At 42.1% G+C, this 25,377-nt stretch overlaps 1 protein-coding gene across 1 annotated transcript in view; it reads right to left on the minus strand.

Annotated features, from left to right (window-relative positions):
• Positions 1 to 25,377, minus strand: part of TACC1 (transforming acidic coiled-coil containing protein 1) — a 59,024-nt gene that overhangs the window by 27,085 nt on the left and 6,562 nt on the right. The window contains exons 2-3 of the mRNA XM_044279049.1: positions 24,444 to 24,520; positions 2,364 to 3,180 (exon numbers count right to left, since the gene is read on the minus strand). Coding sequence (XP_044134984.1) covers positions 2,364 to 3,180; positions 24,444 to 24,520 — 894 coding nt within the window. The remainder of the gene's footprint in view (positions 1 to 2,363; positions 3,181 to 24,443; positions 24,521 to 25,377) is intronic.

The following is a 25,377-nucleotide window of genomic DNA, read 5'->3' on the forward strand; positions in this document are numbered from 1 at the left end:
ATAAGTAAATGTACATTCATGAACAGATTGGGTATCTTTACATCAGACATTGCAGTGGAAGAATTCGTAACCATTGACACAAACTATTTCAATATACGGTTTCCATGGTGATTAGGGAAAACCATTTGTGTATTTATACTATGCCCTATAGAAGAAAAATATGAATTTCCTGGATTTCGAAAATCTGAATACAGGGAACCCACTTTGAGACAACAACCCCAAAATTGTATTCTAGATTGGGTTTCTCTCAATGAAGATGGCCAGTGTACAAATTATATGATGGTATTAAAAATCTGATCAAGATTTCCTCTGACATCTGCCTTTAGAGGAAAGTTGGGAGACCCACAGTCACATTGTTGTCTAGTCTAACCAAAATTGGCAGGTTTCTGCAAACGTTGATCAAATGTGTATGGCCACATTAAGAACTAGATTATACAACTGATACACGCCACAACTCTGCAAGTTTCCTGGTCTGACATGATGGTTGTACCTTCTTATACCAGAGAGATCACATGCCAATGCAAATTAAGGTAATACATCCAAAGTATATGTTGAAAGTAATATGAGTACACCATGTGACTATGAGGGTCCTAAGCTGATGAGGCCAACCAATTAGCCTTTCTTGGCTCTACTGGTTCCTATTTTTACACATACCTCACTATCTAACCTCTACCTAAGCTCATCCTATTACTCCATACAACTGCTCCTTCTCCATGTATTTTCTCCCTATGACTTTCCCAGCTCTCCCGTTACCTAACCTATATAACTTCTACCTAATACTTCTCTATACAACTTCTCCCTGCGACACCTCCTAAGATCCCATAAGTCTCCTTATAGCTCCTCTAATTATTCCTTAGTAACCTCCCCCTCTAATTCCTTCTGCTACTTCATACAACCTCTTGCCAACAAAATTCTTTGGACGCCATGTTACCTTCTCCAATGCCACTGATATGTTGTTTTCTGGTCCATGTCTACACAGAACATGCTTTGCATAAGAGTGTAAAAAATACTCCAATCCCAGGACAAGATACAGATGATACTTACAACAGAAAACAGAGAAATTTCACTTGCTCAGAAGTCCTGAGGCAAATAAGGAAAGAAAAAATAAAATAAAATGAAGAGGAGAGGACAGTTCAACCGGGAGAGACTGAGGAATTGCAATATAGCAACAGCCCGCTTGGTTTCTTTGATATGAATAGAGGCATTAGAGGGCTATATTAGTAGACGCAGTAATAAAGGAGTTATATGGTTGGTCGATTAATGGGATCCATAAAAAGGAGACCTTAAAATGCACCCATACAAAATACACACAATTGAGGCAGCAACTTTCCAAGCTGAGCAACTTTCCACAGGTCTTTAACCTACTACCTAACCTACTAACCTTCCACATGGCTGCCTCTATTGACAGAGTACATTTTAAGAGTAAAGGAAGAAAAATTCATAAAAGCAGAAAGTGTGCAGAGCAAAGGAGGGAATAGGAGGAGAAGTTATAAAACCATATGGTGTTAGAGAGATGTTATGTGAAGTAACAGGCGGGGGTAAAGAAGGAATCTGTATTCTTAACGGGTTTTTCATGCAATTTGCTCCAATAAAAAAATTAAAATAACTTATATAACTAGAACCATGGAGTTTAAAATAGTCCTACAATGTGGACTATTAAAGAGGTCGTACAGGATTAGGCCACACATGGCCAATTTCTTTCAAAATCAGTGCAACCAACACACCTGTCCAAAAGGTTGTATGCAGTATTGTGAATTTGGCCGAGTTGCAAGACCAGACACAACACATGCATACTGGCCATTTTCAGTGGACAAAATCGGAACATTTAAGCCCCAAGAAAGGCCCCAAACAGACTAGAATGCCGATTTTGTGTGGTCTTCGATTAAACCTTGCCCCATTATTGTCAAAATCTAGACTGTTGCCATGTATGCCCATGGACAAGTGTGGTGCCATTTCTGAAAACAGCTACCATTTTTTCTAATGTTGTACAATCCTTCATTACCATTTGTATAAGGTTTTACAAGGTTCCTATACCAGGCTATATAAGAAAATAACACCACTAAAATATTTTATCCCCAAATCCAAGTAAATTTTAATTCATTAAGTACCAAGATAACTAAATGCTTCCTGAAACCCTAAAATAATCTAGTGAACGGGCTAGAAATAAGAGAAGTTCTCAAACAACGGATGTAACTGTAAACATGTGGTCTTCAACAATACATCTAAAAAGGTTACACGGTAGCATATTTAGTCTAGCAGTTTCATCATAAATACATTTTTTTTTAAACATATTTATATAATCATATGCTAGTTCGATCACATAAGAGAAAGTTGTCAAAAGATACAGGTATTGTCATACGTACGTGATTAGACGTGATCTTCCCAACTTTGGAGATGATTGGGCACTTCCAGTTCCTTTTCTTGCTTTAGGTTCCTTGGAAAGATCGGTTTCAGAGCTGGACAGTGTCTTGCAAGGCTTAAGATGATCCAGAGAGTCATCATTAAAGTCTTTGTTGAATCCAGTTGGTGCCCTAGTGACAGTAGGAGAGGGAGGCAATGCAGACTTTCCACCAAATGGATTGAAGTTGGGGTCATCCCACTGGTTAGGGTCAAAATTATAGGAAGATTTTGAAAGAGGGACATCCTCTGGGTTGGTAGTGATATCTCCATTCTTGGTTATTTTCTTTTGAATGTTTTCCTGTGGTATCTTTGATGGAAGTTTACTGACAGATTTCCGAACTTCTTTTGGTGGATCTTTTTTGACATTTTCAGAAGATTCCTTTAAAGAGTCCTGGTCAACATTTCTCTCAGAAGAATCCATTACTAAACTATTCTCTTTCTGTAGGTCATTATTATTACCAAACGGTTCATCACCTGCTTCCACATGTTCTCCATCTACCATTTTTTTCTGAGTATCATTGTCACTTGATGGAAAAAGACATTTAACTACACATGGATCTTCAGGTGGCTGCACCATTGTGTTCTCGGGAATAGATTCTTGGACTGTATTACTTGATGTCTTGGTGGCATTGTCACAGGAGACATCAGGTGCACTTGTAAATCTGTCAACCTTGGTTTCAAAGTCTAGTTCTGAGGTTCCATTACTTGATATATTGTTGTTTTCATTAAGAGATAATTGAGATAGGAGTTTGGTGACCTCTTTCTTTGTTTCTGTCAAACCTACAACAGGGGGGAAAAAAATGCAAGGTTTATGTTGATTATTTAACAAGAACAAAACCTAAAAAATAAAAATAAAAAAAGTGGTCAAAGTACAATTCTGAGCATTCCCATCGCCATAGAGGTGGTCTTTTTTTAAAGCCCTCATTGAAATGCACTTTTTTGGGGAAATTCATAGATGTGGATCCTCATATATATTAGGGCATAGCATAGAGCAGCATAAAGGAAGTTCTCATGCTCTGGAGGACCTGGCATATCCATGTGTTACACAGAAAACCTATTAATTTAAAAAACAACTGTGCCATGCTTCAATTTCCCTGTAGAGGCACTGTAGGGGAAATTAAATTTGCCACCAGGTACCCTCACAGATTATGCCAAACTCTAAGGGTTCCAGCCTGTGATCAGCTTATTGTTAAAGAACTTTGCAAAAGGATTGTTTAAAGTGGACTGCACCCCCTTTTGTGGAAATCCACAGGAATTTTATCTTTTTGAATTTCAGAGACACCAGTGTAGCTTATAATTTAATTTCAGATGAAACCCAAACATTGAGTCAACATAAAACTCCACACAGACATTCAAATCTAAGATGAATGAAAATTTGATGCGAGTGGGCAAATACACATTTCTAAACACAGTAAGGATTCCAAAAGACCAGTACTTTAGTATAGGAATATATTTAAATTACATTGAGGCTTGTGAAAGGTCAAAAGAGTCAACTGAGTGGAACCCCACATTCTGGAATCCCACTAGAGTAAAGATGGGTCACAAAGAGTGTCTCGTGATCTAGAGGAACTAGTATGTCTGTCCTTTACAAGAACAGCGGAGGATCTCAATAAGAATTGAATTATGTTCCATGTAAGGCCTCGTGCACACTAACATTGTTTGGTTCGCATCTGATGCGGACCCATTTACTTCAATGGGGCCGCAAAAGATACGGACAGCAATAAAAATAGAACATGTCCTATTCTTGTCCGTTTTGCGGACAAGAAAAGGCATTTCTATTATGGGTGTACATTACATTCCGCAAATTGTGGAACGCACATGGGCGGCATTTTTCGGACAACAAAACACAACACAGTCATGTGCATGAGGCTTTACCCTGTGTTGGAGCTTTAGAGTAATTGAAGGCTTGCTGCTGGGTTCGCCTACAGTTTACCACAGTGGGTTCTAGTAGCAGGAGACTAGGTGTTAAGATTATTGTTGGGGGACCTTTGAGACAAAGGTGGATGGCCAAAAGCAGACATCCCTTGTAAGGTTTGTAGACTTCATAAAATCCTGTTCATCCACTTCAAGGGATTTTCCCATCTAAAGCAATTATGGCATATTCCCGGAATATACCTTAAATGTGTAACACCCCAGAGTGGTGTTACCACTTCTGCACCCTGCTACTGTCTTTTATGTTCTACCCTGTATGTCATCTATATATTTATTTCCAGGTCCCTCAACACTGTACATTTATAATAATGTTATGTAACTGTTCATGTCCTGTGCCTGGTTCACCAGCAGGTGGCAGCAAACACGGCAGAGTTATCTTGGATAGAATGGAACCCTCTATTCCATTCTAACCCCCCTCTGTAGGGAAGTGGGCTAGTCCTACTTCCTGCAGGAAGGGTGGGGACCAGTTAGAGTAGTGTAGTTAACCACCTGCAAGGGGAAGGGTGTGCAGGGGCAACTCTGCTGGACGTGCCCAAGCCAGCCAGAGCACCTTAAGCTCTGCTTGCCAGGGAGGCTGAAGCATAGAAGCCTCAAGAGCCAGGAGATTAGTTCCTCAGCTGAAACGAAGTCCGATTATAAGTGTGAAGTGCAGCACAGAGAAGAAACCAAGTTATCAAGTTAGCTTGTCAAGTACAGCAGAGTAAGAGAAGAATAGAGCAGAGTTGAGTTTGCCTGCCAGTTTATGCTAAAGCCTGCTGGAACTAAGAAAGCCTGAAAACTGTTGGATGAAGCGTTTATTCAAAGTAAAGCTGCTGTTGAACTTCATCTCAAGGTCTGGACTCAAGTTCTTTCTAATCTCTCAAGTATTCCCCCATTGCATTGCTGCGGAGCCAACGCCTGGGGTCCAGCGGTATCCAGGTAGGAGCACAGTGACACACACAGAGATATTTAGGCCGCACTACACCACTCAGCATTCCTACACCTGGGATGCGTTATAGGAGGGCCCTGGGTGGAGGCGACCCATTGCAAATGCACAAAAGGTTGAGATCCCACCTCGGGGGAACCTCAACTAACAGGATATTTAGGGTAACTTGTTCCCCGTTTACTGACTCAAACCTGCTGCAGTGTCCAATGAAGTCCCTCTCCATAAAGGTCTATGGGAGTTATAGAGAAAACCAAGCACTGCTTGCACATGGACTCCTTCATCGAACACTACGGAGATGGAGGCAGACACAGATAAGCAAGCAAGGGTCGTGGGACCACTGTTCTCCTTCTAGGTAAGAACCAAGCCTCTTTGAGGCATTTATTATCCAGAATCAAAAGATCAAACGAGAAGACAGGATATTCCAGAGAAACAGTATTCATGTGCAAGAAGTCTGAACGGCTGGCACCCATAATAAATATTAAGTCTAGATATCCTAGTGCCAGATGTTTGTATCAAATGAGGGATCAGCACAATATCCCATATATAAGGCTCTTTAGAATTTGAAGCATATGAAAAAGGTAATTCCAAAAAGTGCATAAAAGGGATGACCTTAAGGACCATAATTCATGTTTCCCATATCTAATATATTAAAATGCCTCTTCTTCTTCCAAACACACAACACAAGCACTCTGTAAGAATGACCCCGGGGAGCATTAGTCTGTAATTACATTACAAATACACTGCTTTCATGTGAAGCCAAAAACCAGGATTGTCATATGTAAAAACTATAATTACAGCAATTAAATGTAAAAGCCGGTTTTAAATACCTTTAATTCTGACGAACAAGGTAAAACCAGATAGTTACCATATCAAACCCCAATCCAAAATCTGTGGACCTACCATGTGTCATTTATAGCAATCGCTTCCGTAATCCCCCATTCGTCAGGATTACCTTCATATTAGCTCAACTCTTTGTTCTTTGGTAACATTTGTTCAACTACGGAAATGGGGAAGCCAAGCACAGGTTGTCTATGTGCATGGGTAAGAGGTGGTGGAACCAGAGGGGCAGACTGGCAACTTAAAGTGGCGCTGGAAAAATACTAAAAGTGGCCCTGTTTTGTAGTCTGGTCCAAAGTGATGGAAGGCAGTGCCAGCAATACCATATTGAGGCACATTATACCACTCCAACAGAGCCAAATACCACAGTTCATCACAAAATACTGCCAGCAGCACAAACTATATCCTCAAAAACTTCCACTGGCCGGCTGTGAGGAGAGCTCAGGGGTTGGCCCACCGGGAAATTTCCCTGTAAGGTCTATGGCCAATATGCCCCTGGTGGAACCAGACTGACCCCGAGACACCTTCTTTAGAGGTGCCTTAGCACTGTAGGTGACCAACATGACTACATAAAAGGTGTTCATCTCTATAGAATGTGGCTGTTCTACAAGACTCCAGAATAAATAAAAAATAAAACTGCAGCACTCGCCGGTCTTCAATTAATGCTGGTTTATTCACCAAAAATTGCAACGTTTCGACCTTTCGGTCTTTCTCAAGCAAAAGCTTTTTTTTTTTTGCTTGAGAAAGACAGAGAGGTCAAAACATTGCAATTTTTGGTGAATAAACCAGCATGAATGGAAGGATGACGAGTGCTGCAGTTTTATTTTTTATTTATTCTGGATGATTTGGGGATACTACAGACTGGTATCCAACACTGCGGGCACCACCACCATAGAGACTTTTTGCTATAGATTCATAAGTGCTGCTACTTTTTTCTTTCTTTTTTGTTCTATAAGACTATTGCCGCTTAGAAGTATTTTAGGATTTTAAAACATGGATTTCTTCTATAAACAGTGCCTCACCTATCCACAGGCTGTGTGTGGTATTGCAGATCAGCCCTATTCTTGTCAAAGAAGCCAAGCTGCATTACCAGATACAACACATGGACAGGCGAGACACTGGTTCCAGAAGAATCAGCCATGTTTCTCAAACCCTGACATCTTCAGATAAAGCTGTGCATCCCAATTTACCAGCTCCACCAGAGTCCCACCACAGTACATATTATGTACTAAAGTTACTGCAGATTCTCAGAAACCTGAGTGACGGGTGGGGTAGAAAGCTGTGGTTGGGACTCACAGCTTTGTCTTCCTCTGTACGGATTTTCCCATGTCCCTCGCCTGCCTTTCAGACACTACTTACATTGTTCATACATCCTTTATGAAATGGTCTCCTGACCTCAAGTCACCCAGAATATTCAATGCTACAAAATGAGTGCGAGTCATCATTTCCCACAGAAATGTAACCTAAATACTCTATTCTGACATAGTGGGGCTCAATGTTTAGGATCCTCATCTATTAGCCATAGTGTAGAACAACTAAAAACTGCCTTTCACACTCTGGAGGACCTGAGAAGTGTGTAATGCTCATCTTCACCTGCGGAGGTGCTGCAGGGAAAAAGGTTAAGGACTCTTCTAGCCAAAATTCTAATCAAATGCAGTGCGTGTACAATGTATTGTTTGAGCAGTCATTCTATGTCTGATCGCGGAACTATTACAGTGTGCTGACATTATTACAAGAGTACAGTATATTAGATCCATGGTCAGATAGGAACTGCCTGTATCATAACTTACTATGATGCAGTTGGTTCAGGTCAGAAGAGCTGCAGACAACACACAACCTGTGTGTTTCCTAGGTCGATGTACTTGTACTTTATTCATTTAAACCTCTGCTATTTTTATGCTTGGGAGATTTGAGCGGGTTTGCCGCAGGCCTCACCCTTCCATTAAAAAAAAGGTAAAATCTACAGCTAATACCCCAAACACGAATTGACATCCTATGTATTTTGAAATCCACACAGCAAGTCAATTTCTGCATGCAAAAAATTTGCAAAGTGTACAAGAGATGTTTATTCTTATACGCTTTGCTGGTACACGTATTCTGCAACAAGTGCAGGTGGCCTAAGGGCCCATGGCACTCCATCTCTTTCCCTGAGAATTTAGAGAAGAAAGGGATGCAAATGAGCTCTTAGCAAGCTCTGCCTCTGATGCCACAAGATGTAAGGCAGCTATCCTATAAGTCAATGTTCGACACTTTAAATAGGCCTTGAGACATGACTTGGATATTAAATAAGCCAGCATCTCATCTGCAGATAGCCGTTTCAGGGTGATTTTTCCTCATCAGTGCAGAGTATAACTGGGTGAGAGGCCTAACTCAGGATTTGGGGGGCACTCTCTCTCTCTCTCCTTGGGGAGAGCACATTAATCGACGCGAGGAGGCTCATAGGCCATACATGCTCCTCTGGAACTCTGGGAAGAAAGGGATGCAAATGAACTCTGCCTCTGATGCCACCAGATGTAAGGCAGCTATCCTATATAAAAAAAATTGAAGCTAACCCCTTAATGGACTGTGGTCAAGGAGGACATTTTCATGTAATGCATCTAGTATTATCAGTTCTATAGAGATAACAGGCACCTGACCAACAAAGGGTTAAACAGTCAGATGCCTTCTGAGGCAGCCCTAGAAAAATGCCAGGAATCCTCTCGGTGGAGAATGTTCCTGACATTTATTTCCAGTGCGGGCTGGTATGTAGTCCCTGACAAACACCCAATATTCAGCGTAAGCAAGACAGAAATAGGCCCAGAACATAGGGGAATGGGTAACCCTCTCCAGAACCCCACATGATATAGAATAAGATATACAGTAGGGAGAGGTTTTAGGGAGTAATAGGAGGAGATGTAGGAGAGGTTATATGGAGTAATAGGAGGAGATGTAGGAGAGGTTATATGGAGTAATAGGAGGAGATGTAGGAGAGGTTACCTTAACTTTTTTTTGCATTTTGGTGCCTCACAACCTGGAATTACATGGATTGTTTGAGGATTTGCATAATTTAATTTACAGAACTTGCCCACAACTTTGAAGATTTTATTGTGAAGCAAACAACAAATAGGACAAAATAACAGAAAAAAAAAGTCAATGTGCATAACTATTCACCCCCTAAAGTCAATACTTTGTAGAGCCACCTTTTGCGGCAATCACAGCTCCAGGTCGCTTTGGATAAGTCTCTATGAGCTTGCCACATCTTACCACTGGGATTTTTGCCCATTTGCTCCAGCTCCTTCAAGTTGGATGGTTTGCTCTTGTGAACGGCAACCTTTAATTCTGACCACAGATTTTCTATTGGCTTGAAATCTGGGCTTTGACTCGGCCATTCTAACACATTTCCATGTTTCCCCTTAAACCAGTCAAGTGTTGCTTTAGCCGTGTGTTTGGGGTCATTGTCCTGCTGGAAGGTGAACCTCTGACCTAGCCTCAGATCACGCACAGAGTGGTACAGGTTTTGCTCAAGAATATCCCTATATTTAGCACCTTCCATCTTTGCCTCAACTCTGACCAGTTTCCCAGTCCCATCCCCCCAGCATGATGCTGCCACCACCATGTGTCACTGTGGGGATGGTGTTCTTTGGATGATGTGATGTGTTGGGTTTCCGCCAGACAGTGTTTTCTTTGATGGCTGAAAAGTTCAATTTTAGTCTCATTAGACCAGAGCACCTTCCTCCATACTTTTTGGGAGTCTTCCACAGGCCTTTTCGCAAACTCACAACGTGCCTTTTTGTTTTTAGCTGAAAGTTTTGGCTTTCTTCCGGCCACTCTGCCATAAAGCCCAACTCTATGGAGCGTACAGGCTTATTGTCGTCCTATGTACAGATACTCCAGTCTCTGCTGTGGAGCTCTGCAGCTCCTCCAAGGTTACCTTAGGTCTCTGTGCTGCCTCTCTGATTAATGCCCTCCTTGCCTGGTCCGTGTGTTTTGGTGGGCGGCCGTCTCTTGGCAGGTTTGCTGTTGTGCCATGTGCAATGGCCAGGATACGGGTTGTTAATGTTCTGCATTTGTTGTGACGCCAATTGCAGCGTGCGCAGGGTGCTATCCCAGGACCCTTCCAAGGCGTTATAATGCACATCGCAGATTAGGAATGCCAGAGTGGTGTAATGGCCTATAATGTCTCTATAGCTTGGTGGTAGTGGTGTCACGGTGTCTCCTACCTGGGTACGGCTGGACTCCTGGCTCACTTGCAATAAATTTGAGTGTAGTGATAGTAGGAGTAATAGAGGAATTTTGCAGAAGAAATGATGTCCAGACCTTTAGATGAAGTTCAAACGTTGCTTTACTTGACATAACTTTCATTCAAGCAGTATACAGCTTTGGTCTCTTGGTCCCAGCAGGTTTTGGCAAGGATTGGCAGGAATGAGTACTTCTGCTTTAAATGTGGAGCTTGCAGGAAAAAACGTCTGCTTGGTAGCTCTGTAACTATGGCAGGATTAGCTTCTGCACTTATCTGGTAACTTCTGCTGTATGTTCTCAATATGCTTGTGAAAATCAAATAAAAATATCCGATTTAAAAAAACAAACTTCTGCTGTATGGGTTCATACTAGCTGAGGAGGAATTGGCTTCTTCTAGGACTCTGGACTGTTCTCACAGATGGATTCTCAGAGGATGCCTTCTTCCTGGAACTCTGGAGTTTGTCTGTAGTTTTCTGTTTTTCACATCCAGCAAAGCTGAAGGTGCTCAGGCTGGGTATATGGCCAAGTCTCAGCCGAGACTAGGTCCTTGCTGTCTTCCCTATGCAGGGGTTCTCCTGGACACTATCACAGAGCCTTCTCCTAGCAGGGGGGGGGGGGAGCTACACTGACTAACTTCCTTCTCCACCCATGCTGCATTCCAGCCTAGATACACTAAACTGGGACTTGTACTTGCCAATGTGTTGCTGCCACCTACTGGTAACCAGGCAAATAACAGGAACAATTTAATTTAGCATGGATTTATATGCACATTTGTGGAAGACATAATGTAAATTACATCAGATGACAGTATAAAGGCTCTTAGGAGATAGTAGCAGGGTGTAGTAACACAACTCTGGGGTGTTACACATGTTCTTTTCATATGGTTATGATAGATTTGATGGTGCTCCTGGGGATCATCAAAGATTTGGATATTATTTTTTTTTTTTTTTTTATAACCTAACCCTGACTTGTACTTCTCAACAACATAGTCCCTTACTTGTTTGGAGAGTTCCTTGGTCTTCATGGCAGTGTTTGGTTAGTGACGCCTCTTGCTTAGGTGTTGCAGCCTCTGGGGCCTTTCAAAAAAGGTGTGTATATGTAATGACAGATCATGCGACACTTAGATTGTACACAGGCGACATCATTTCACTAATTATGTGACTTCTGAAGGTAATTGGTTGCACCAGAGACCATGTCCCATGGACGTCTGCATGAGGCTTTAGACTATTGTGTTCTGATCCGTCACATAAAATGCAGATTAGCAAAACATTGAACTTAAGGCTGTAATGTAACAAAATACGAAAAAAAGTCAAGGGGGGGTGAATACTTTTGCAAGGCACTGTATATGGAGTAATAGGAGATGTAGGAGAGGTTATATGGAGTAACAGGAGGGGGAGATATACAAAAAGGTCATATTGAATAGCAGAGGGATATAAAAGGTAGAGGTAATGTGAACATATAAAGTAAGCATTAAAGCCGTTAGCCCCTATACACAGGAGAACGGGGGTCCCTCTCCCCCATCCTAATGGAGTAGCAGGCCAGGCACATGCCCTGCCGATCCATTCATTCTCTATGGGTCAGCTGGAGACAGTACAGCGTTCAGCTACTTCTGGCAGTCCCATAGAGAATAAATGGAGCGCGAGGGCATATGCCTGACTTGCTATACCATTAGATCGGGGGAACAAGACCCCCATTCCCCTGTGCATAGGGGATAATATGCAAACTTAGCACAACCCCTTTAATATCAGATGACATAGTATATACTGTTAATGTGAGTATTAAAGAGGATGTCCAGGAAAAAGGCATTTCAAACAGCTGCCAGCAGCCTGCCTCCTATACTGTAGGGATCACACACTTACATTCTGCTCGCCGCTCCAGACCCCCATGCTGGCTCCTGCATCTCCGGGGTTTGTTTTCAGAAGATGGAAACACAGGAGCCAGTGCGGAGGTCTGGAGCGGCTAAGAGCAGCGAGTATGATCCCTAGAGTATGGGAGGCAGGCTGCTGGCAACTGTGAGAAATAATATATTCCCTGACAACCCTTTTAAGGTTTGGACTGGAGTCATTGTGTAGAATGTGAATATATTTAGTTTCCTCAGATCCTATGAGTCATTCGCCCACATACTGTATAACTGATTCATAAACCAAGAAAAACAAGCTGTCGGGAAGCGTGAAGGCTTTTATATTCTGGAGAGGAGATGATCAGTCACACGATACAGAGAATGGAGCATGAAAATGTGAATTCACAGGCCTATGAGTACAGTGCGGCGGCTCTGTGTGCACGCATACACCACTGGTAGAGGCCTTAGATCGGGGATGGGGTGGGGTGGGGGGTACATGATAAATTTGTATTGTAGGAAAACCCCTTTAAACCCACGCACTGCCAGCGCATTAACCCATATTAGGTCCGGCTTGACACATGCAACCTATAAAAATGTAGCAGTATTGATGGCCATCATTAATGTGATTTCAGACAAGCCTTGGACAATTGTATTGACCCAGAGTGCCATTACCACTTCTGCACCCGCTACTGTCTCCTATGGTTAACCTAATGTAATTCTGTGTATTTATTGCAGGACAGCCACACTGTGCATATCTATTTCTTGTAACTGTTAATTTATCATGTAATTTACCTGGTTCACCAGAAGGTGGCAGCAAACAAGGCAGAGCTACATTTACATAGAGTGAAACCGTTTCCATTCTAACCCCCACCCCCCCTCTGTGGTGTGGTGGGGGGTGTCCCACTTGCTGCAGGAAGGGAGGAGACTAGTTAGTTAGAGTCAGTCTAGCTTACTCCCTGCTTGGGGAAGGAAGCAAGGGCTGGGCACATCTCCGTCTGATGTGCCCATGCCAAGCCCTATCTAAGCCAGCTAGAGCACCTTCAGCTTTGTTGGATGTGGAGGCCACAGCTAGGAGCCTCTGAAGCCAGGAGAAGTTTTCCCTGGACAAACCTAGAGTCAGACTACAGGAGAGAAGTTGCAGTATCCTGCAGAAGCAGAGATTCTATTTAAGCTTGTCAGCACAGCAAAGCCAGAGAGCAACAGATGTAGCAGAGTTAAGTTTGTTTGCCTGCCAGAGTTTGAATGCTACCGCCTGCTGGGAACCAAGACAAAGCTTGAGACTGTTTAAAGGAACGTTTATGCAAAGTAAAGCTGTTATCAACTTCATCACAAGGTCTGGACTCAATTTATTTCTCCATCCCTTTCATCAACAACCCCCCTTTTCATTGCTTTGTAGCCAACGCCTGGGGTACAGCGTATCCAGGTAGGAAAACTGTGACACGTGCACAAGATATTAAGGGACAGTGTAGGCTACCCTACACCACTCTGGCATTCCTACACCTGGGTACCATCCACAGTATCAGTAAAAGGGGCCCTGTGCCCTTGTTGCTTCACTGCAACTGGCGTCACAAAAACAAGTACTTTTTTCCTTCTCCCCCGGGGGGAGGCGCCCGTTGCACAATGACAACCCCTTTAACCATTGTACAGTTAAAAATTCTACTGCTTTCTCATATACTTTGTATATCAGTTCACATCTCCTTGCTGTCAGTGAATTAATTCCTCCAGATACTGAAAACCTGCACAGGCCTAACACTTCTCACAGCTGAGAAATGGGTCCATTTGCACAGGCCGACAATTGGCCGAAACGAGTGGTGATCGGCGATACAATGGCATTAACATGTTGCCACAATCGTTAGTTTGTTTCCTCCTTCTCATCCAGTTACATCACAAAGGACAGCGTCCCGATGCCACGTTAGCAGTCAGAGCTCATGGGGGCAGCTTTTCGGGAGAAATCAGTCCTCCATGCGTGATCAGGAGACTTACCAGGTCTCCCGAGACTCTGCAAGGTCTCCCCTTTTTCTGAACATTTCTGAAGAGTTGGCAAATATGCTATAATGTACATGCAGAGGAAGAAAGAAGATGAACCTTTGGATGGCGCTGTCAGCAGGAGTCAGAAGCAGGTGGGTATTGATAACAATACTTTTATTTTCAGTCAACGCGTTTCAGGGGCGGAGGGCCCCCTTCATCAGGACAATATACAATATAAAACGGCATTCACATGTGGCGGTTATTTAAAATAGAAAAAGGCGCGTGGGGCCAAACAAAGGAGGAGCAAGGGGAGGGGGGCTGGGGATTGGGTGTTTATCTGAAGCTGTGCAGAGTTGTCACTGGGCACTCAGCTGCTTGCTGATCCTTTAGACATATATATATAGAATGGACCCATTTTGTTTTGAAACAAGAAAGTAGAGTATATTTTTGTTAAGTTGCTCTAAAATATAGCAATGCTGTGGTAGTTCAAAATTGGGCCATATTTAAATTTATGAATGGATCAGTCTAATAATAAAAGATTTTTTTGGGGGGGAGAAAAAGCTAGGCATGAAATGGTATAAAGCATGGTGGTTACATAGACAGTGAAATATATATATATATATACATATATAAACACACATATACACATATATGCACATATACATGATAGGACACCCATATATGATAGGATACCCAAAAACCAAAAAACATATATATAGAAATGCATATACATACATATATATACAATGCACAGAAAAATACAACAACATATATATAAAAAATAATAATAATAGAAAATAAAAAAATAAAAATTATATAATAAAAAGGGAATAAAATTATATATATAATAATATACATCTTATGTCAAGATGAATGGATAAAATGAAATGAATGGTGAGAGGGGTAGTATAAAGCATGGTGGTTATATTGTTTAAAATGTATAAAAAATGTATCTTGATGAAACATATAAATGGATAAATTATATTGTATGTGTATGTGCATACGCATATACACAAAATTTATACATATGTATACACCAGCATATACACAAAGTTGTGCCGTGGTCTATATTAATATATATAAAAATATATACAAGTGTATCCACTGTATATAAAAATATATTCATTGGTGAATAAAAAATTATATAGATAATTTTATGGTTGTGTAGGGGAGGGCAATATCAGGAAATTAACCTGATTAGAATCCAAGGGAGAGAATACATTGCAGCGCTACTGATACAATGTTGTAGTTGTTTCATAGGGCTGTATCGATTGTCCATCATGGACACAGTTTCACAAATGTAACTGGCAGGAATTTTTAGGCAGTGATGTAGAACTGCAGATGTTTGTTACATAAAGATAGAAATTGGGGAGGTAAAAATGAGGTCCCTCTTAGCCCTGGTCGGATCCTATATTCAGAGAGAAGTATAAATATAGTGGCCTAGAGTATTATAGAGTATTATGTTAATATTCAAGGTTGACTGCCAGGCGACGAGAAGGTGTCCTTTGGGAAAGTTTATACTAGAGGATGGTCTCGTTTATTTCGTTCAGCCCTTGAGGCGCAAGGGTATCTAGTTGGTACATCCAATAGACTTCTCGTCGCTGTAGTGTACTGAACCGATTGTATGGGTTTTGCGGTATGTGGTCAATTGGTGTAATCTTGATGGGATGTTTTTCTTTATCTGATGTGGAGGCACAATGTCTGGAGAGGCTGTGTTTTTGATAGTGTTTTTGGATGTTATGCCTATGTTGGTTTAGCCTGCAATGCAACTCCTGAGTGGTGCGGCCTATGTATTGGAGCCCGCAGCTACACTCAATTAGGTAAATTACGTAGCTGGACTGGCAGGTCAGGTGATGCTTTATCGTGAAGGTGGTCCCATTCTTATTAGACGAAAAATGTGTACATTTATTGGTTATGGTTTTACAGCATAGGCACCGACTCTTTCCACATTTATAGCTGCCCGGTTTTTTGGGTGGTATCTGTGGTATGGCCGAACTGTTTTTTTTATGTTGTTTCGGCTTGCTGGGGGCAAGTAGGTTCTTAACCGTCGGGGCTCTCCTGTAGATCATTCTGGGCTTTGGGGGCAGGTGTTTTGCAAGGTATGGATCCTGTAGTAGGATATGCCAGTATTTTGAAAAAATTGTGCGTATATTATTATTTGATGTATTGAACTGCGTGACAAAGTTTATATTCATTTCTGTATGTGTCCCTTTTCTGTTTGTGGGCTGTAGACAGGTTTCTTGTGTGTCAGTGATGGTTCTCTTGTAAGCGTTTTTTATAAGTTTCTTTGGGTAGCCTTTCTCGATAAAACGTTTTTCAAGAATTTTTGCCTGATTTTTCCCGCACGCTGATCGGGAAAATCAGCACAAGCTTCATAAAGGTGTTGTGACTTCTCACAACACCCTCTGGTAAGAGTTTTTTATCCATCTCTTGCACCTATTAATATACAATACCACACATGAGGCGCTGCCTCCTATCTCTCTTTTATCTTCACATGTGTCCGGAGCGGCGTTCGTTTTAACTGCAACCGGAGGACATCTAAGTCCGTAATTTTACACTTGGAGGACCTGCAGCCCATTGTGTGGTGTTTTTACCGTATCTGACACGAAGAACAAAAGGTTCTGAATAAACAGAGACAAAATATGGAATACTTCTCTCAGCGGGTACAGCAGCGTGAATCCCTGGTGTCCCGCTATACTACCAAGAATGCAAATCTTACATCCCAATTGGACACCTTGAATATGAATATAATAGGCCAACCTCCTATAGACACCAATAAGATGCTCGAGCTTTTTAAAGAACTTGAGGACAATTTTAAAAGCGAACTGTTGCACTCTATAGATATCATGTTTCTGAAAATATATCTGCAAGAGAACATTTCACCCAGAGGTTTACGCATTAATATCCCTCCCACCTTCCCAGATGATCTAGTTTTCACCTATGAGTGGAACAACTATCTAGATCAGTGTGCAGCTGGTTTGATTAAAATCATCATAGATAAAAGAGAAAAAATTGCAGACACCTACACCAAAGGCATTGAGAAAAATATATCTTCCCTGCGCAGCTTCTCCCGTCACCCTGATTTTTCTGTTATCAACCATAATCTTACCAACAGGCTTTATCAAAATGAACAGAATATTATAGCCAATAAATCCAATAAATTACAGAGGGACAGAATGGACAAAGATCAAAATAAATACAGATTAAGCCAGATTACAGAGCATGACACTCACCACCAGGCTACAAACAGGGAAATAGGGAGACAGACCAACACACCAGTTACAGTAAACCTACAGAGACCAGTACATCACGCCAATACTAGATCGCGGTCCTTTATCAATAACCGCTACAAGAAGAATAACGTTTCTAACCAACAGCATGATAAAGGTGAAACGAGGACAGATCCATGCCGCCCCAACCACATTGCTCGTAACAACCCAGCCTCAACACCTAACCCCTTGGCTGTCAATACTCCTTCTAACAATCCTCACCCATCCCACACCAGACACCATTCCAGTTCTCACCAGTTGCCACCCCTCCGTACTGATCATCATCCTCATTCTGCAGTATCCAGCAATCACATACCGCTCAGTACCCTGCCGACACTCATGTCCACTTCAGCAGCTTCTTCTCACATACACTCCAGCCATTACATACCACCGAACATCCTGCCGACCCTCATGCCCACTCCAGCCACATGTCAGGAACAACACTACTGCAGAAATATATCACCCAGTTCATTGTCGGCTCCCCTGCCCACCCCAGCAGCTCTCCAGCCCACACAAACCAATACAAATGAGGATTTTATAGAGAAATTTAGGGCTCTAAAAACTAAATATTTTGAACACAAAAAACGATCCCGATATTCATTAATAGATCCCCGTTCTCAAGAACCCACTAATCCTCTAGAGGCCTCTAATCTTAGCCTCTCTTTTGAGCCCCTGGTGCCCTTGCCAGCTCCTCACCCTCTCACCACCATACGCATCAATCCGCTTTCCCCCACTCCCCATATACCCACATCCTCCCCAGATAGTCCCATCTCGGACATCACTTCACTGTGTAACCTCACCACGCACGACACATCACCATTGGCAACCGCAGTTAAAAATCAGGTTATTACCATAGACAACTCACATTCTGGTCCCTCTGCGCTAGTACCTTTTTTAGGGCATGCCAAAACCACCCCACCTCCTGTCAGTCTGGCCCAGCCTTCTCTACACCCCCCACACTACCAAAAAACTGCTTACCAGATCACACAATACTTCAGACCAATCCCCGGAAAAAGAAAATCAGAACACGAGGCTGCAGGGGAGGTACCCAAAAAAGGAAAATCGTCCAGGCATTAGAAAAAACTAAACATACCACCACCTCTACCATAAAAATCTTTAACCTTTCTTCGCATACACTGACTGCAATAGAAACTAAAGTCCTTGAGAAGGGATTATCTTTCTGCCCTTTCAACACTGTCAACCCCTTTGAGTTGTTCTTAGATATACAAAAATTTAGGCGAAATCTTACAATCAAAAGGCATTTTGAGGTTGAACATATTAAATTTCCCCCTAAAGAAAAAATAGACCAACCAATAGAGATAGAATCATCCTCATTTACACACCAAAATGTTAGACCAAAGTCCAATTTCTTCCCTCTTCAAAGTCAGGGACATCACATCCCCACCTTCTTTGACCTTATATCCTCCGACATCAAAAAAATGACCACCATACCAATTATGCCAAATAGAAAAGATAATCTTAGTAAACCAGAAAAAAATGCCTTGAAAAAACTCAGTGTAAATGAAAATATAATTATCCGCCCAGCAGATAAAGGGGGTGGGATAGTTATCCAAGAGTTTGCGGACTATGAGAAGGAGGCACAAAATATCCTTAATGACACGACGTATTACGAAAAAGTGTCAGAAAATCCCTTCCCAGGTATAAATAAAAATCTCATAAAAATAATAAAGGACGCCCATGATAGAAATTATATAAACAAAAAAGAAAAAAACTTTCTAATGCCAAGAGCCCCCTGCACCCCCTATTTTTATCACCTCCCTAAGATACACAAGAACACAACGCACCCACCTGGCAGACCAATTGTGTCAAATACAAAATGCGCTACAAGTAACCTCTCGCACTATTTAGATCTTTTCTTACAACCATATGTGCGCACATTACCCAGTTATCTTCACGATTCCAGTCAGCTAATTAGGGAACTAAAAGACATCACCTGGAAAGAGTCATACGCACTATTCACCATGGATGTCACAGCCCTCTATTCAAACATTGAACATAACCTGGGCACACAGTGTATAAAAACCGTTCTAGAGGGAGACCCCACCCTAAAACCACCTCAAGTAACGTTTCTTATAGACAGTCTCCGCTTCATTTTGGAGAATAACTTTTTTATCTACAATAGCGTAACATACCATCAACGCAGAGGTACCGCTATGGGGACGAAAGTAGCGCCATCTTTCGCGAATCTTTTTATGGGGGAATTTGAAAGGCTACATATTCAAAACACTACACCCCAGATCCAACAACTCGTATACTATAAAAGGTACATTGACGACATTTTTATCATATGGGACGGTGACGAAAATACTGCTTTACAGTTCTGTAATAATATAAGCAATACAAGTTGGGGAATCAAATTTACCCCGAAATACAGTAAAAGTGAGATTGAATTTTTAGATATCATTATATCCACCAAAAATAACCAACTGGCCACCCAAACGTACTTCAAATCTATCGACACAAATAGTTATATTAATTTTTCAAGTTTTCATAACAAAAAATGGTTGGAAAACATTCCATATAGCCAATACAAACGAATCCGGCGAAATTGTACCTTGGATAGTGTTTTTAAAAATCAGGCAAAAATTCTTGAAAAACGTTTTATCGAGAAAGGCTACCCAAAGAAACTTATAAAAAACGCTTACAAGAGAACCATCACTGACACACAAGAAACCTGTCTACAGCCCACAAACAGAAAAGGGACAGAAATGAATATAAACTTTGTCACGCAGTTCAATACATCAAATAATAATATACGCACAATTTTTTCAAAATACTGGCATATCCTACTACAGGATCCATACCTTGCAAAACACCTGCCCCCAAAGCCCAGAATGATCTACAGGAGAGCCCCGACGGTTAAGAACCTACTTGCCCCCAGCAAGCCGAAACAACATAAAAAAAACAGTTCGGCCATACCACAGATACCACCCAAAAAACCGGGCAGCTATAAATGTGGAAAGAGTCGGTGCCTATGCTGTAAAACCATAACCAATAAATGTACACATTTTTCGTCTAATAAGAATGGGACCACCTTCACGATAAAGCATCACCTGACCTGCCAGTCCAGCTACGTAATTTACCTAATTGAGTGTAGCTGCGGGCTCCAATACATAGGCCGCACCACTCAGGAGTTGCATTGCAGGCTAAACCAACATAGGCATAACATCCAAAAACACTATCAAAAACACAGCCTCTCCAGACATTGTGCCTCCACATCAGATAAAGAAAAACATCCCATCAAGATTACACCAATTGACCACATACCGCAAAACCCATACAATCGGTTCAGTACACTACAGCGACGAGAAGTCTATTGGATGTACCAACTAGATACCCTTGCGCCTCAAGGGCTGAACGAAATAAACGAGACCATCCTCTAGTATAAACTTTCCCAAAGGACACCTTCTCGTCGCCTGGCAGTCAACCTTGAATATTAACATAATACTCTATAATACTCTAGGCCACTATATTTATACTTCTCTCTGAATATAGGATCCGACCAGGGCTAAGAGGGACCTCATTTTTACCTCCCCAATTTCTATCTTTATGTAACAAACATCTGCAGTTCTACATCACTGCCTAAAAATTCCTGCCAGTTACATTTGTGAAACTGTGTCCATGATGGACAATCGATACAGCCCTATGAAATAACTACAACATTGTATCAGTAGCGCTGCAATGTATTCTCTCCCTTGGATTCTAATCAGGTTAATTTCCTGATATTGCCCTCCCCTACACAACCATAAAATTATCTATATAATTTTTTATTCACCAATGAATATATTTTTATATACAGTGGATACACTTGTATATATTTTTATATATATTAATATAGACCACGGCACAACTTTGTGTATATGCTGGTGTATACATATGTATAAATTTTGTGTATATGCGTATGCACACACATACAATATAATTTATCCATTTATATGTTTCATCAAGATACATTTTTTATACATTTTAAACAATATAACCACCATGCTTTATACTACCCCTCTCACCATTCATTTCATTTTATCCATTCATCTTGACATAAGATGTATATTATTATATATATATAATTTTATTCCCTTTTTATTATATAATTTTTATTTTTTTATTTTCTATTATTATTATTTTTTATATATATGTTGTATTTTTCTGTGCATTGTATATATATGTATGTATATGCATTTCTATATATATGTTTTTTGGTTTTTGGGTATCCTATCATATATGGGTGTCCTATCATGTATATGTGCATATATGTGTATATGTGTGTTTATATATGTATATATATATATATATATATATATATATATATATATATATATATATATATATATATATATATTTCACTGTCTATGTAACCACCATGCTTTATACCATTTCATGCCTAGCTTTTTCTCCCCCCCAAAAAAATCTTTTATTATTAGACTGATCCATTCATAAATTTAAATATGGCCCAATTTTGAACTACCACAGCATTGCTATATTTTAGAGCAACTTAACAAAAATATACTCTACTTTCTTGTTTCAAAACAAAATGGGTCCATTCTATATATATATGTCTAAAGGATCAGCAAGCAGCTGAGTGCCCAGTGACAACTCTGCACAGCTTCAGATAAACACCCAATCCCCAGCCCCCCTCCCCTTGCTCCTCCTTTGTTTGGCCCCACGCGCCTTTTTCTATTTTAAATAACCGCCACATGTGAATGCCGTTTTATATTGTATATTGTCCTGATGAAGGGGGCCCTCCGCCCCTGAAACGCGTTGACTGAAAATAAAAGTATTGTTATCAATACCCACCTGCTTCTGACTCCTGCTGACAGCGCCATCCAAAGGTTCATCTTCTTTCTTCCTCTGCAACTTACTTCTCCCCGACGAAAGCTTCCAAGGCACGGGGCTGGAACCTAGGCAGCAGCGCAGGCACCCCGCACGCTGATCGGGAAAATCAGCACAAGCTTCATAAAGGTGTTGTGACTTCTCACAACACCCTCTGGTAAGAGTTTTTTATCCATCTCTTGCACCTATTAATATACAATACCACACATGAGGCGCTGCCTCCTATCTCTCTTTTATCTTCATAATGTACATGCAGGGACCCACAGGGGGAGAGCCGGGAGGAGGGTGGGAGTTGAAGTTGTGTTGGTGGTTCATGGTGGCTGTCCTCAAGCCTACGCTCCCTGGGGCTGTGCAGTGAATGGACAGCACACCCTTTATTCCCTCGCGGCACGCCCTGGGCTATTTTTGGAGGCTCCTGCCTGGTGATAGTTGGGGTGCTCTTGATGTTGGGCGACTGGCAGGGTGTAAGGCAGGAGGGTAGGATAATGACAGGGTCGGTGGAGTCAATAACCAGGCCTGTATGGTTACAATATCTAAAGTCTATCTTTACCGAGGATGAGAGTTGCAGTACATATAGGAATACAATCCACAAGTAAGAAGAGTACATTTTGGCATAAGAATGTTTAGGTAAAAAATTTCAACAATTAACTCTGTGTCTTCTGTAAGGTATCACATCATTAAATCAGTAAAACTGAGGAGCTGCAAGCCTTTCAACCTCTGGATGACAAGCCCCCATTCAACCACAGCAATCAGAGATCTCACAATTGGCAGGGAATTGATACAGAAAAATTCAATTAAAGGGGTGATCCAAGTTCTATAATGCCTCCCCATATCCCTGGGCCCCTCACAGAGGTTGCACTAAGGGTACTTTCACACTTGCGGCAGAGGATTCCGGCAATCCGGACACAAACTGATGGCATTTGTCAGACAGATCCGGATGCGGATCCCTCTGACTAATGCATTGAAATACCGGATCAGTCTCTCCGGTGTCATCCAGAAAAACGGATCGGTATTACATTTTTAAAAGGTCTGCGAATGCGCAGACCGGAAAGCCAGATCCGTTTTTGCCGGAACACTTAATGCTGGATCCGCCACTAATACACTTCAATGAAAATTAATGCCGGATCCGCAGTATTTTGGGCCGGAGAGAAAACTGCAGCATGGTGCGGTATTTTCTCCGTCCAAAAAACGTAAGAGGGACTGAACTGATGCATCCTGAACGGAATGCTCTCCATTCAGAATGTATTAGGGTAAAACTGATCAGTTTTTTTTCCGTTATTGAGCTCCTGTGACGGAACTCAATACCGAAAAACAAAAAACGCTAGTGTGAAAGTACCCTTACCTCGCTGCCTGGCACCCACGTCCCTTCTCATACCGGCACGGCAGTTGCATCTCCCCGTTGCGCGGATAAAAACATACAGCGTCTGGGGGAGGTTCAGCCAATAGCAGGCCGCGACTGGGACTAGCCTCCCTAGCATCACCTGTGACGCTAGGGAGGCTCGTCACCGTCGCGGCCTCATATCCTCTTAAGATTTGCTGAATAAACATTGCTGAAGGATCTAATACATGTTTGGTCAGCTGGCTCTGTTGATATTGGCAGGGACGGGCACCTTAGCCGAGCACCTTAAAGTGCAGCCTAGGAACCAACAACCGCAATGGTCATAACCTGTGGCCAATAATTTATTTTTTTTTTAAATCAACTCATCGTCCGTGGTCCTGCAGTTCTCACACAGCTGCCCCATTCCTGGCTGCTTCTGGTTACTGCTGGACCTTAAGTGGCTTGGTCCAATGGCCTTAGCGGTCACATTCTACAGCGTCACATGATTGCTATTGACGTCCTAGTGCCACGCCATTCTAGTATATGTTACCACTGAAACCAGTGGTGGCCGCAGTGGTTACAGGACCATGCCAATTCCAGTCTGGCAGGGACCAGAAGCAGCCTGAACTTTGGCAGTTGTGGGGGAACAACAGGACTGTGGACAGGACATCTGAGTTTTTCCTTATAATTGTCGTGAAGTTACGACAGTTGGGGGTTAACGGCTCTGAGGCTGGGCGCAGAAGCATCATGGAGGCACAATCCTCCATCTGAACATACAAATACCCAAATGTGTAGAGGAGAGTGCAAATCCCCAACCCCAGGAGGCACCTTCACACTCAGCACATTCAGGTTGTGCATCAGATTCACTTTCACCCGGCCGGTTACCTTGAGTTTGTTCTTTGACAGGTGACGGGATCGGAGTTTCGGCTTCAGGTGTGTCAAAGTTTCCTTCCGAGTCTGATCTGCAGAAGACAGGAAACCAGTTCTGTTAGATTCTTGGCATTGTTCCTTAAGAGACAAACAGATTTTGCCTAATGAGACATCAGAATTGTGTCCCCAAAAGCAGATAAGAGTTCACAGCCAAGAGTAAACTTTATCTAAGACAGAAGTCCTGGAGGCGTCCTTCGTCAACTGCTCAAGTTCGGATAGATGCAAAAGTGACATCTGTTCCTGGGAAAGCTGGATTTTGATGGGCAGCATGGTGGCTCAGTGGTTGGGTCCTAGGTTCAAATCCGACCAAGGACAACTTCTGCATGGAGTTTGTATGTTCTCCCCGTGTCTACGCGGGTTTCCTCGGGGCACTCCAAGCCCCATAGGGGGACATTAAGTGATGACAATGTCTGTAAAGCACCACGGAATATGTCAGCGCCATATAAGTGAGTAAAATCATGGGCGCCACCTAACTACCCCAGAGCACAGAACGGAAAATCTACCTACACCGACATACAGTAGTTGACCCCCATACACACTCAGCTCGGGGAAGCATACATCTGCATTTCTTTGCCAATAGGAAAGTGGGTGACAACTCTTAATGGCCGCTGAGGCACAGTAAGTACTAAGATGTGACAATGTTAAAAGATTTAATAGAGGAACTTAAAGGGATTATCCAAGAAACAATGACGTATCCCCAGGATAGGTCATCATTATCACATCGGTGGGGGTCCGAGTCACGGTACCCCAGCCGATCAGCTGTTTTAGAGAGCTGCCAGGCTGACGTGACCTCAGCCAGCTCCCGGCAGCTTTTCACACACAGCGCTGCACATTGGATAGTGGCTGTGCTCGGTATTGCAGCTCAGCCCCAACTAGGCTAAGCTACCGA

This window comes from Bufo gargarizans, chromosome 2 (assembly GCF_014858855.1).
Source record: "Bufo gargarizans isolate SCDJY-AF-19 chromosome 2, ASM1485885v1, whole genome shotgun sequence".
Classification (NCBI taxonomy): Eukaryota; Metazoa; Chordata; class Amphibia; order Anura; family Bufonidae; genus Bufo; species Bufo gargarizans.